This window comes from Oncorhynchus masou, chromosome 24 (genome assembly GCF_036934945.1).
Source record: "Oncorhynchus masou masou isolate Uvic2021 chromosome 24, UVic_Omas_1.1, whole genome shotgun sequence".
NCBI lineage: Eukaryota > Metazoa > Chordata > Actinopteri > Salmoniformes > Salmonidae > Oncorhynchus > Oncorhynchus masou.
In genome coordinates this window covers 108,043,810-108,058,739 of record NC_088235.1, presented here as the reverse complement: position 1 = coordinate 108,058,739, position 14,930 = coordinate 108,043,810, and the positions used below count along the sequence as shown (strand labels likewise).

The window sequence follows — 14,930 nt, the reverse complement described above, 5'->3', positions numbered from 1 at the left end:
TGTCTTAGAAACTACGCAATTATGTCTTAGTAACTATGTCTTAGTAACTGTCTTAGTTACTAATACATACTTGCATAGTTACTATGTCTTAGCAACTATGTCCTAGCAACTATGTCTTAGTAACTATGTCTTAGTAACTGTGTTATTAGCTATGTCTTAGTAACTGTGTGATTAGCTATGTCTTAGTAACTGTTATTAACTAGGTCTTAGTAACTGTGTTATTAACTATATCTTAGTAACTATGCAATTATGTCTTAGTAACCTAAGACATGGTTACTAAGTCATAGTTAATAAGAGTTACTAAGACATAATTGCATAGTTACTAAGACAGTTACTAAGACAGTTACTAAGACATAGTTAATAAGACAGTTACTAAGACATTATTGCATAGTTACTAAGACATAGTTACTAAGGCAGTTACTAATACATACTTGCATAGTTACTCAGACATAGTTACTAACACATACTTGCATAGACATGGTTACTAAGACATGGTTACTACTAAGTCATAGTTAATAAGAGTTACTAAGATATCATTGCATAGTTACTAAGACAGTAATTATGCAAATATGCCTTAGTAACTAAGACATCGTTACAAAGACATAATTGCACAGTTACTAAGACATGGTTACTAAGACAAATGCATAGTTACTAAGACATAGTTACTAAGACATATTTGCATAGTTACTAAGACATATGTGCATAATTACGAAGACATTGTTACGAAGACAGTTACGTAGACGTAATTGCATAGTTACTAAGACATAATTGCATAGTTACTAAAACATGGTTACTAAGACATTGTTTCTAAGACAAATGCATAGTTACTAAGACATAGTAACTAAGACATAATTGCATAGTTACTAAGCAGTTACTAAGACATAGTTACTAAGACAGTTACTAAGACTAAGTTACATTTACATTTACGTCAGTTAGCAGACGCTCTTATCCAGAGCGACTTACAAATTGGTGAATTCACCTTCTGACATCCAGTGGAACAGCCACTTTACAATAGTGCATCTAAATCATTTAAGGGGGGGGGGTGAGAAGGATTACTTATCCTATCCTAGGTATTCCTTGAAGAGGTGGGGGTTCAGGTGTCTAGTTACTAAGACATATTAGTCACTAAGACTAAGTTGCATAGTTACTAAGACATAATTGCATAGTTACTAAGACAGTAACTATGCAACTTAGTCTTATTGACTAAGACATAGTGACTAAGACATAGTGACTAAGACATAGTGACTAAGACATAGTGACTAAGACAGAGTGACTAAGACAGAGTGACTAAGACAGAGTGACTAAGACAGAGTGACTAAGACAGAGTGACTAAGACATAGTTGCATAGTGACTAAGACAGAGTGACTAAGACAGAGTGACTAAGACAGAGTGACTAAGACAGAGTGACTAAGACAGAGTGACTAAGACAGAGTGACTAAGACATTGTCGCATAGTGACTAAGACATAGTGACTAAGACATAGTGACTAAGACAGAGTGACTAAGACAGAGTGACTAAGACAGAGTGACTAAGACATAGTGACTAAGACATAGTGACTAAGACATAGTGACTAAGACATAGTTGCATAGTGCCTAAGACATAGTGACTAAGACAGAGTGACTAAGACAGAGTGACTAAGACAGAGTGCCTAAGACAGAGTGCCTAAGACAGAGTTACTAAGACAGAGTTACTAAGACAGTGTGACTAAGACAGAGTGACTAAGACAGAGTGACTAAGACAGAGTGACTAAGACACAGGTTTTTGTATGTGAAAAACATATTTGTTTCAAGACCATTTTTGTCTCTCTGATTGGCAGCTTTCAATGGTGGAGCTTTAACAGTGTGTGTGTGTGTGTGTGTGTGTGTGTGTGTGTGTGTGTGTGTGTGTGTGTGTGTGTGTGTGTGTGTGTGTGTGTGTGTGAGAGAGAGAGAGAGAGACAGTGAGAGAGAGTGTACGATTGAACAGCCTCCTGTCATGAGATGCCGAATCCTCACACGCATGGTCAGTAACAGAGCTGAGAGCCTGAGAAAACACTTCATTTACCCCTGGTCCTAAACCCTCATCTGTCAACGTCCCTCCATCGCCTTGCTACGGCAGGGTAAATATAAACCAAACCATGCACACCGACACTTCACATCCCCAACACACACACACACACACACACGCAGACCTCATCTATCTGCTCTTTCTGAATCCCTCTTCTGTCTCGCGCTCTCTTTCTCGCTCGCTCTCGATCTCTCCGCTTCAGAGCAGAAATAAAGATGAACACAGAAATGTTCACACAAACAAAGGAGTTATTATTTTACAGAAAATAGCCTTTATACTTGTGCTCTCCTTTTGTTTTGACTGGAAATTACATGTCAAACACATTCATCCATAAATGTATTTACACTAATGTAGTTCAGATTCACTCAAGTGACCAGAGATTTCAGGAGGACCATTCAAAGAACGCAGAAATTGTTCTGTTGAATGACATATAAACTAGGAGAGAGCATTGAGGAGTAAATTATATATAATATACAATAACTAAATAATAAATATAATAAACAATCAAATATTAGAGAAGCAGGAGGTCAGGATAATGACGGTTAGCTAATGAAGGTCAGCACTCCCGATTGGTTGAAATGTTGCATGACATGGTCCGTTTCCTGTGCCCTCTGACCCTGTGTGTGTGTGTATTAGGGAGGCTCGGTCTCCTTCATGCCTCCCTCAGCAGTATTGAGGAAGGAGATACGATGGCACTCCTTAGTTCCAGCTCACAAACAATCCTTCCTCCCTCCTCCTCAATGCTCTCTCCTTCTCCCCTCTTCCTCAATGCTCTCTCCTTCTCCCTATTCCTCCCTCCTCCTCAAGGCTCTCTCCTTCTCCCCTCTTCCTCCCTCCCTCCTCAATGCTCTCTCCTTCTCCCCTCTTCCTCTCTCCTCCTCAATGCTCTCTCCTTCTCCCCTCTTCCTCCCTCCTCCTCAATGCTCTCTCCTTCCCCCTATTCCTCAAGGCTCTCTCCTTCTCCCCTCTTCCTCCCTCCACCTCAATGCTCTATCCTTCTCCCCTATTCCTCCCCCCTCCTCAATGCTCTCTCCTTCTCCCCTATTCCTCCCTCCTCCTCAAGGCTCTCTCCTTCTCCCCTCTTCCTCCAACCCTCCTCAATGCTCTCTCCTTCTCCCCTATTCCTCCCTCCTCCTCAAGGCTCTCTCCTTCTCCCCTCTTCCTCCCTCCACCTCAATGCTCTCTCCTTCTCCCCTATTCCTCCCTCCTCCTCAAGGCTCTCTCCTTGTCCCCTCCTTCTCCCTCCTCCTCAATGCTCTCTCCTTCTCCCCTCTTCCTCCCTCCCTCCTCAATGCTCTCTCCTTCTCCCCTCTTCCTCCCTCCTCCTCAAGGCTCTCTCCTTGTCCCCTCTTCCTCCCTCCTCCTCAAGGCTCTCTCCTTCTCCCCTCTTCCTCCCTCCTCCTCAATGCTCTCTTTGTCCCCTCTTCCTCCCTCCTCCTCAATGCTCTCTCCTTCTCCCCTCTTCCTCCCTCCTCCTCAATGCTCTCTCCTTCTCCCCTCTTCCTCCCTCCTCCTCAATGCTCTCTCCTTCTCCCCTCTTCCTCCCTCCTCCTCAATGCTCTCTCCTTCTCCCCTCTTCCTCCCTCCTCCTCAATGCTCTCTCCTTCTCCCCTCTTCCTCCCTCCTCCTCAAGGCTCTCTCCTTCTCCCCTCTTCCTCCCTCCTCCTCAATGCTCTCTTTGTCCCCTCTTCCTCCCTCCTCCTCAATGCTCTCTCCTTCTCCCCTCTTCCTCCCTCCTCCTCAATGCTCTCTCCTTCTCCCCTCTTCCTCCCTCCTCTTCAATGCTCTCTCCTTCTCCCCTCTTCCTCCCTCCTCCTCAATGCTCTCTCCTTCTCCCCTCTTCCTCCCTCCTCCTCAATGCTCTCTCCTTCTCCCCTCTTCCTCCCTCCTCCTCAATGCTCTCTCCTTCTCCCCTCTTCCTCAAGGCTCTCTCCTTCCCCGTATTCCTGCCTCCTCAAGGCTCTCTCCTTCCCCGTATTCCTCCCTCCTCCTCAATGCTCTCTCCTTCTCCCCTCTTCCTCCCTCCTCCTCAATGCTCTCTCCTTCTCCCCTCTTCCTCAAGGCTCTCTCCTTCCCCTTATTCCTGCCTCCTCAAGGCTCTCTCCTTCCCCGTATTCCTCCCTCCTCCTCAAGGCTCTCTCCTTCCCCGTATTCCTCCCTCCTCCTCAAGGCTCTCTCCTTCTCCCCTCTTCCTCCTCAAGGCTCTCTCCTTCCCCCTATTCCTCTCCCTGGGTCTTAATGACCATTGTTATAATAGCTGCTATAAGAACATAGTACACACTCATCATTCTCTCTCTCATATATACCACATGTTTTAAAGAAGCAGTGTACAGAGATCTTACCTGGTTTGTGGTTAGGTAATCTGCTAGCGTGTTCAGGAGCTTGTAATAGATCTCAAACCAGGGCAGATAACTGAGAGACGGAGAGAAACACATGGCAAACAACTGAGAGACCGAGAGAAACTAAATACACATGTTTACAATCAAGCCCAAATTCTAAATAATGAACAAAAACACAAAACAGAAGTGAGCTATGGACACAGCCAGTGAGCTATGGACACAGCCAGGGAGCTATGGACACAGCCAGTGAGCTATGGACACAGCCAGGGAGCTATGGACACAGCCAGTGAGCTATGGACACAGCCAGGGAGCTATGGGACACAGCCAGGGAGCTATGGGACACAGCCAGGGAGCTATGGGACACAGCCAGGGAGCTATGGGACACAGCCAGGGAGCTATGGACACAACCAGGGAGCTATGGACACAACCAGTGAGCTATGGACACAGCCAGTGAGCTATGGACACAGCCAGTGAGCTATGGACACAACCAGTGAGCTATGGACACAGCCAGGGAGCTATGGACACAACCAGTGAGCTATGGACACAACCAGTGAGCTATGGACACAACCAGTGAGCTATGGACACAGCCAGTGAGCTATGGACACAGCCAGTGAGCTATGGACACAGCCAGTGAGCTATGGACACAGCCAGTGAGCTATGGACACAACCAGTGAGCTATGGACACAGCCAGTGAGCTATGGACACAACCAGTGAGCTATGGACACAGCCAGTGTATAGTCCTACTGCTGTGGGTAAAATAGTATACAGTACATTTAATCAACGCATTCTTCTTATTCTGGGGGCTTTGCATTTTACACATTCCTGTTGTGTCTGCTGTTTGAAGGCGGTGGGCAGAGGAGGTAGAGACAAGTCTTTAGTTTAAAGGAAGTGAGGAAGGAAGGTAGAGACAGGCTTTAGTTTAAAGGAAGTGAGGAAGGAAGGTAGAGACAGGCTTTAGTTTAAAGGAAGTGAGGAAGGTAGGTAGAGACAGGCTTTAGTTTAAAGGAAGTGAGGCAGGAAGGTAGAGACAGGCTTTAGTTTAAAGGAAGTGAGGCAGGAAGGTAGAGAGAGGCTTTAGTTTAAAGGAAGTGAGGCAGGAAGGTAGAGACATGCTTTAGTTTAAAGGAAGTGAGGCAGGAAGGTAGAGACAGGCTTTAGTTTAAAGGAAGTGAGGCAGGAAGGTAGAGACAGGCTTTAGTTTAAAGGAAGTGAGGAAGGTAGGTAGAGACAGGCTTTAGTTTAAAGGAAGTGAGGAAGGAAGGTAGAGACAGGCTTTAGTTTAAAGGAAGTGAGGAAGGAAGGGAGAGACAGGCTTTAGTTTAAAGGAAGTGAGGAAGGAAGGTAGAGACAGGCTTTAGTTTAAATGAAGTGAGGAAGGAAGGTAGAGACAGGCTTTAGTTTAAAGGAAGTGAGGCAGGAAGGTAGAGACAAGTCTTTAGTTTAAAGGAAGTGAGGAAGGAAGGTAGAGACAGGCTTTAGTTTAAAGGAAGTGAGGAAGGAAGGTAGAGACAGGCTTTAGTTTAAAGGAAGTGAGGAAGGAAGGTAGAGACAGGCTTTAGTTTAAAGGAAGTGAGGAAGGTAGGTAGAGACAGGCTTTAGTTTAAAGGAAGTGAGGCAGGAAGGTAGAGACAGGCTTTAGTTTAAAGGAAGTGAGGCAGGAAGGTAGAGAGAGGCTTTAGTTTAAAGGAAGTGAGGCAGGAAGGTAGAGACATGCTTTAGTTTAAAGGAAGTGAGGCAGGAAGGTAGAGACAGGCTTTAGTTTAAAGGAAGTGAGGCAGGAAGGTAGAGACAGGCTTTAGTTTAAAGGAAGTGAGGAAGGTAGGTAGAGACAGGCTTTAGTTTAAAGGAAGTGAGGAAGGAAGGTAGAGACAGGCTTTAGTTTAAAGGAAGTGAGGAAGGAAGGGAGAGACAGGCTTTAGTTTAAAGGAAGTGAGGAAGGAAGGTAGAGACAGGCTTTAGTTTAAAGGAAGTGAGGAAGGAAGGTAGAGACAGGCTTTAGTTTAAAGGAAGTGAGGCAGGAAGGTAGAGACAAGTCTTTAGTTTAAAGGAAGTGAGGAAGGAAGGTAGAGACAGGCTTTAGTTTAAAGGAAGTGAGGAAGGAAGGTAGAGACAGGCTTTAGTTTAAAGGAAGTGAGGAAGGAAGGTAGAGACGGGCTTTAGTTTAAAGGAAGTGAGGAAGGAAGGTAGAGACAGGCTTTAGTTTAAAGGAAGTGAGGAAGGAAGGTAGAGACAGGCTTTAGTTTAAAGGAAGTGAGGAAGGAAGGTAGAGACAGGCTTTAGTTTAAAGGAAGTGAGGCAGGAAGGTAGAGACAAGTCTTTAGTTTAAAGGAAGTGAGGAAGGAAGGTAGAGACAGGCTTTAGTTTAAAGGAAGTGAGGAAGGAAGGTAGAGACAGGCTTTAGTTTAAAGGAAGTGAGGAAGGTAGGTAGAGACAGGCTTTAGTTTAAAGGAAGTGAGGAAGGAAGGTAGAGACAGGCTTTAGTTTAAAGGAAGTGAGGCAGGAAGGTAGAGACAGGCTTTAGTTTAAAGGAAGTGAGGAAGGAAGGTAGAGACAGGCTTTAGTTTAAAGGAAGTGAGGAAGGAAGGTAGAGATAGGCTTTAGTTTAAAGGAAGTGAGGAAGGAAGGTAGAGATAGGCTTTAGTTTAAAGGAAGTGAGGATGGAAGGTAGAGACAGGCTTTAGTTTAAAGGAAGTGAGGAAGGAAGGTAGAGACAGGCTTTAGTTTAAAGGAAGTGAGGAAGGAAGGGAGAGACAGGCTTTAGTTTAAAGGAAGTGAGGAAGGAAGGTAGAGACAGGCTTTAGTTTAAAGGAAGTGAGGAAGGAAGGTAGAGACAGGCTTTAGTTTAAAGGAAGTGAGGCAGGAAGGTAGAGACAAGTCTTTAGTTTAAAGGAAGTGAGGAAGGAAGGTAGAGACAGGCTTTAGTTTAAAGGAAGTGAGGAAGGAAGGTAGAGACAGGCTTTAGTTTAAAGGAAGTGAGGAAGGAAGGTAGAGACGGGCTTTAGTTCTTCAGCCCAACATGACTGGGCCAGTGAGAGCTGTGGTAGGAGGAGAAGGAGGAGGAGGAGGGATGCCATGGTTTTACAAGCATACTGATCCCAGATGCACAGCCCAGGCTCAAGCCAACACGCAGACGCAGAGGGGAGAGAAGCACGACCACACCACCTATTTACACATTTTCAAATAGACATTCCTTATGGTTTTTCCTTACCTAATTAATGTCAAATTAATAAATAAAATGAACAAACTAAAAATAATTTATACTGTAGTGTTTGTGTTATCGCTAATGGCAAAATACCCCCACCAGAAGCCAACAGCATCTGCAACATGTCTCTCTTGATAAGATTGACACGTTCTTGGCGGAGATATTTGACTTGCTTTTGAGGTGGAATGTGGCCAGCATTTTGTTTTGGCTTGAAGGTTGCTCAGAAAAGAGAGCTCAGTTAATTTATAATGTTATGCAATCAAATAATTAAAAAATGTGGTGGGGTATCGAAGTGAGTTATGACAATTTCATTCAGCTTTGGTTGTTAACATGTATTTTAGAAAACGTCAGGCATAATGACAGTGGAAAACATCATCAATCTGCACTTCAACAAATAAGTAGATGCTTCATTAATGTTCATGAACTGAATGAAGGATGAAATTAAGAACAAATGAATGAATGAATACGGTCAAATTTAAACTTAAATGAATTACAATGAAACTTTCTTTAAAATACTGTCTCTAAGCTGACTAATGTAGTAGGCTAATACAAAGGGATTTTAAGGGGATCACAATAGAGTGTTTGATTTGTAATCCTCAGTAAAAAAAAAGTGTGTGTGTGTGTGTGTGTGTGTGTGTGTGTGTGTGTGTGTGTGTGTGTGTGTGTGTGTGTAGGGCTTGGCTGAGGGACTTTTATGAGCCATGGAAGTCCTGTAGAGACAAGGGGATGCTGGGTAGTTCTCAGGGCATGGGTCACTGGCTGCTCTGCAGACTGGAATTAACACACAACAAGAAAACAAAGTCAACCTAATGCAAATTTTAATATTGCTAAATCCGCAATGGGCCAATGACGTGGCGGTTCCCGGGCAAGCACAGCCAATCGGGGGACCTCAGTGACCATTAACCTGGATCATTCAGCTTCTTCACATGCCAATGTTTTGATGTCCGCATGAAGATCTCACCGTAATCAGGTCACACACTGTCGAAACCCAAAACCTAACATGCCTGTGTTATCTGCAAAATTAACACGCTGACTGGACATTTAAAAACAGAAACCTAAAGAGAGAAATATACCACGTTGCCAAAGTAGCAGTGGATATTTCTATGAGATGTTGGTGTGTTGAAGTTAATAAATACCATCAAAAAAATGCAAAAAAAATAACCAATTGGAGCAGGTCACTGAAATCGTCATTATCAGTCTCCTCTTGCCCTTTGTTTAAGAAGCTCGGCTCCTGGACACTAATCCCTTCCATATCACACGTCAGGGTTTATTTAAATAGTCCTCTCTCTCTCCTCATCTGTCCTGTCAGCCTCTCCTTCGTCAGGCTTCACAACCCTCTCAACCATCTCACTCCTTTAATGACCAGGCTGTAATCTTTTGTTTTAGAGACAAAGAAATGATTGGTGTAGCAGAGAGCAGCGAACCGCAACTCATCGTGATACCCAGATAGGGACACCGGACTACATCTCGCCTTAACAAAATTAGGCTGACGTTTTTCTGTGGTATGCGTCTCTTCTGTCTTAAATTAAACTATGTCAGTAAGCACTGCTCATCTCCGCAGTTAGCAGCTTAGACCTGTTTGTGTTTCCTAAGTCCCAGATAGAAAGACACCCATCACTGTGTGTGGGGGCTTGGTTCTCTCTCCAGATGTTTTAAAGCACACATGTCCCTTCAAAGTACTGTATACTCACAAAGTAAACCAGTTCATCTCTGACCTGTATCCCCTACCACGACCCCTCAGACTATATCCCCTACCCCTCAGACTGTATCCCCTACCCCTCAGACTGTATCCCCTACCCCTCAGACTGTATCCCCTACCCCTCAGACTGTATCCCCTACCCCTCAGACTGTATCCCCTACCCCTCAGACTGTATCCCCTACCACGACCCTCAGACTGTATCCCCTACCCCTCAGACTGTATCCCCTACCCCTCAGACTGTATCCCCTACCCCTCAGACTGTATCCCCTACCACGACCCTCAGACTGTATCCCCTACCCCTCAGACTGTATCCCCTACCCCTCAGACTGTATCCCCTACCCCTCAGACTGTATCCCCTACCCCTCAGACTATATCCCCTACCACGACCCCTCAGACTGTATCCCCTACCCCTCAGACTGTATCCCCTACCCCTCAGACTATATCCCCTACCACGACCCTCAGACTGTATCCCCTACCCCTCAGACTATATCCCCTACCACGACCCTCAGACTATATCCCCTACACCTCAGACTATATCCCCTACCACGACCCTCAGACTGTATCCCCTACCCCTCAGACTATATCCCCTACCCCTCAGACTGTATCCCCTACACCTCAGACTATATCCCCTACCACGACACTCAGACTATATCCCCTACCACGACCCTCAGACTGTATCCCCTACCCCTCAGACTATATCCCCTACCACGACCCTCAGACTGTATCCCCTACCCCTCAGACTATATCCCCTACCACGACACTCAGACTATATCCCCTACCCCTCAGACTATATCCCCTACCACGACACTCAGACTGTATCCCCTACCCCTCAGACTGTATCCCCTACCCCTCAGACTGTATCCCCTACCCCTCAGACTGTATCCGCTACCACGACCCCTCAGACTCTATCCCCTACCCCTCAGACTATATCCCCTACCACGACACTCAGACTATATCCCCTACCCCTCAGACTATATCCCCTACCACGACCCTCAGACTGTATCCCCTACCCCTCAGACTGTATCCCCTACCACGACCCTCAGACTGTATCCCCTACCCCTCAGACTATATCCCCTACCACGACCCTCAGACTGTATCCCCTACCCCTCAGACTATATCCCCTACCACGACCCTCAGACTGTATCCCCTACCCCTCAGACTATATCCCCTACCACGACCCTCAGACTGTATCCCCTACCCCTCAGACTATATCCCCTACCACGACACTCAGACTGTATCCCCTACCCCTCAGACTGTATCCCCTACCCCTCAGACTGTATCCCCTACCCCTCAGACTGTATCCCCTACCCCTCAGACTGTATCCCCTACCACGACCCTCAGACTATATCCCCTACCACGACCCTCAGACTGTATCCCCTACCACGACCCTCAGACTGTATCCCCTACCACGACCCACAGACTGTATCCCCGACCCCTCAGACTGTATCCCCTACCACGACCCTCAGACTGTATCCCCTACCACGACCCTCAGACTGTACCCCTACCACGACCCTCAAACTATATCCCCTACCCCGACCCTCAGACTGTATCCCCTACCCCTCAGACTGTATCCCCTACCCCTCAGACTGTATCCCCTACCACGACCCTCAGACTATATCCCCTACCCCTCAGACTGTATCCCCTACCACGACCCCTCAGACTGTATCCCCTACCCCTCAGACTGTATCCCCTACCCCTCAGACTGTTTCCCCTACCACAACCCTCAGACTGTATCCCCTACCCCTCAGACTGTATCCCCTACCCCTCAGACTATATCCCCTACCCCTCAGACTGTATCCCCTACCCCTCAGACTATATCCCCTACCACGACCCTCAGACTGTATCCCCTACCCCTCAGACTATATCCCCTACCACGACCCCTCAGACTATATCCCCTACCCCTCAGACTATATCCCCTACCACGACCCTCAGACTGTATCCCCTACCCCTCAGACTATATCCCCTACCACGACCCTCAGACTGTATCCCCTACCCCTCAGACTGTATCCCCTACCCCTCAGACTGTATCCCCTACCACGACCCTCAGACTGTATCCCCTACCCCTCAGACTGTATCCCCTACCCCTCAGACTGTATCCCCTACCACGACCCTCAGACTGTATCCCCGACCCCTCAGACTGTATCCCCTACCCCTCAGACTGTATCCCCTACCACGACCCTCAGACTGTATCCCCTACCCCTCAGACTGTATCCCCTACCACGACCCTCAGACTGTATCCCCTACCCCTCAGACTGTATCCCCTACCACGACCCTCAGAGTGTATCCCCTACCCCTCAGACTGTATCCCCTACCCCTCAGACTGTATCCCCTACCCCTCAGACTGTATCCCCTACCACGACCCTCAGAGTGTATCCCCTACCCCTCAGACTGTATCCCCTACCCCTCAGACTGTATCCCCTACCCCTCAGACTGTATCCCCTACCCCTCAGACTATATCCCCTACCACGACCCTCAGACTGTATCCCCTACCCCTCAGACTGTATCCCCTACCCCTCAGACTGTATCCCCTACCACGACCCTCAGACTATATCCCCTACCACGACCCTCAGACTGTATCCCCTACCACGACCCTCAGACTGTATCCCCTACCACGACCCACAGACTGTATCCCCGACCCCTCAGACTGTATCCCCTACCACGACCCTCAGACTGTATCCCCTACCACGACCCTCAGACTGTACCCCTACCACGACCCTCAGACTATATCCCCTACCACTCAGACTGTATCCCCTACCCCTCAGACTGTATCCCCTACCACGACCCCTCAGACTGTATCCCCTACCCCTCAGACTGTATCCCCTACCACGACCCCTCAGACTGTATCCCCTACCCCTCAGACTGTATCCCCTACCACGACCCCCAGACTGTATCCCCGACCACGACCCTCAGACTGTATCCGCTACCCCTCAGACTGTATCCCCTACCACGACCCCTCAGACTATATCCCCTACCCCTCAGACTATATCCCCTACCCCTCAGACTGTATCCCCTACCCCTCAGACTGTATCCCCTACCACGACCCTCAGACTGTATCCCCTACCACGACCCTCAGAGTGTATCCCCTACCCCTCAGACTGTATCCCCTACCCCTCAGACTGTATCCCCTACCCCTCAGACTATATCCCCTACCACGACCCTCAGACTGTATCCCCTACCACGACCCTCAGACTGTATCCCCTACCACGACCCACAGACTGTATCCCCGACCCCTCAGACTGTATCCCCTACCCCTCAGACTGTATCCCCTACCCCTCAGACTATATCCCCTACCACGACCCTCAGACTGTATCCCCTACCACGACCCTCAGACTGTATCCCCTACCACGACCCACAGACTGTATCCCCGACCCCTCAGACTGTATCCCCTACCACGACCCTCAGACTGTATCCCCTACCACGACCCTCAGACTGTATCCCCGACCCCTCAGACTGTATCCCCTACCCCTCAGACTGTATCCCCTACCCCTCAGACTGTATCCCCTACCACGACCCTCAGACTGTATCCCCTACCACGACCCTCAGACTGTATCCCCGACCCCTCAGACTGTATCCCCGACCCCTCAGACTGTATCCCCTACCACGACCCTCAGACTGTATCCCCTACCACGACCCTCAGACTGTATCCCCGACCCCTCAGACTGTATCCCCTACCACGACCCTCAGACTGTATCCCCGACCCCTCAGACTGTTTCCCCTACCACGACCCTCAGACTGTATCCCCTACCACGACCCTCAGACTGTATCCCCGACCCCTCAGACTGTATCCCCTACCACGACCCTCAGACTGTATCCCCTACCACAACCCTCAGACTGTATCCCCGACCCCTCAGACTGTATCCCCTACCCCTCAGACTGTATCCCCTACCCCTCAGACTGTATCCCCTACCACGACCCTCAGAGTGTATCCCCTACCCCTCAGACTGTATCCCCTACCCCTCAGACTGTATCCCCTACCCCTCAGACTGTATCCCCTACCACGACCCTCAGACTGTATCCCCTACCCCTCAGACTGTATCCCCTACCCCTCAGACTGTATCCCCTACCACGACCCTCAGACTGTATCCCCTACCCCTCAGACTGTATCCCCTACCCCTCAGACTGTATCCCCTACCACGACCCTCAGACTATATCCCCTACCACGACCCTCAGACTGTATCCCCTACCACGACCCTCAGACTGTATCCCCTACCACGACCCTCAGACTGTATCCCCTACCACGACCCACAGACTGTATCCCCGACCCCTCAGACTGTATCCCCTACCACGACCCTCAGACTGTATCCCCTACCACGACCCTCAGACTGTATCCCCTACCCCTCAGACTGTATCCCCTACCCCTCAGACTGTATCCCCTACCACGACCCTCAGACTATATCCCCTACCCCTCAGACTGTATCCCCTACCACGACCCCTCAGACTGTATCCCCTACCCCTCAGACTGTATCCCCTACCACGACCCCCAGACTGTATCCCCTACCCCTCAGACTATATCCCCTACCCCTCAGACTGTATCCCCTACCACGACCCTCAGACTGTATCCCCTACCCCTCAGACTGTATCCCCTACCCCTCAGACTGTATCCCCTACCACGACCCCCAGACTGTATCCCCTACCCCTCAGACTATATCCCCTACCCCTCAGACTGTATCCCCTACCACGACCCTCAGACTGTATCCCCTACCCCTCAGACTGTATCCCCTACCCCTCAGACTGTATCCCCGACCACGACCCTCAGACTGTATCCGCTACCCCTCAGACTGTATCCCCTACCACGACCCTCAGACTGTATTCCCTACCCCTCAGACTGTATCCCCTACCCCTCAGACTGTATCCCCTACCACGACCCACAGACTGTATCCCCGACCCCTCAGACTGTATCCCCTACCACGACCCTCAGACTGTATCCCCTACCACGACCCTCAGACTGTATCCCCTACCCCTCAGACTGTATCCCCGACCCCTCAGACTGTATCCCCTACCACGGCCCTCAGACTGTATCCGCTACCCCTCAGACTGTATCCCCTACCACGACCCTCAGACTATATCCCCTACCCCTCAGACTGTATCCCCTACCACGACCCTCAGACTGTATCCCCGACCCCTCAGACTGTATCCCCTACCCCTCAGACTGTATCCCCTACCACGACCCCCAGACTGTATCCCCGACCACGACCCTCAGACTGTATCCGCTACCCCTCAGACTGTATCCCCTACCCCTCAGACTGTATCCCTACCCCTCAGACTGTATCCCCTACCACGACCCACAGACTGTATCCCCGACCCCTCAGACTGTATCCCCTACCACGACCCTCAGACTGTATCCCCTACCACGACCCTCAGACTGTATCCCCTACCCCTCAGACTGTATCCCCTACCACGACCCTCAGACTATATCCCCTACCCCTCAGACTATATCCCCTACCCCTCAGACTGTATCCACTACCCCGACCCTCAGACTGTATCCGCTACCCCTCAGACTGTATCCCCTACCACGACCCTCAGACTATATCCCCTACCCCTCAGACTGTATCCCCTACCACGACCCTCAGACTGTATCCCCGACCCCTCAGACTGTATCCCCTACCACGACCCTCAGACTGTATCCCCTACCCCGACCCTCAGAC

At 48.9% G+C, this 14,930-nt stretch overlaps 1 protein-coding gene across 2 annotated transcripts in view; it reads right to left on the bottom strand.

Annotated features, from left to right (window-relative positions):
• LOC135513222 (DENN domain-containing protein 1B-like) overlaps positions 1-14,930 on the bottom strand; it is a 272,795-nt gene that overhangs the window by 159,981 nt on the left and 97,884 nt on the right. For both annotated transcript variants that reach the window (XM_064936030.1, XM_064936029.1), the window contains exon 6: positions 4,388-4,457. In XM_064936030.1, coding sequence (XP_064792102.1) covers positions 4,388-4,457 — 70 coding nt within the window. The remainder of the gene's footprint in view (positions 1-4,387; positions 4,458-14,930) is intronic.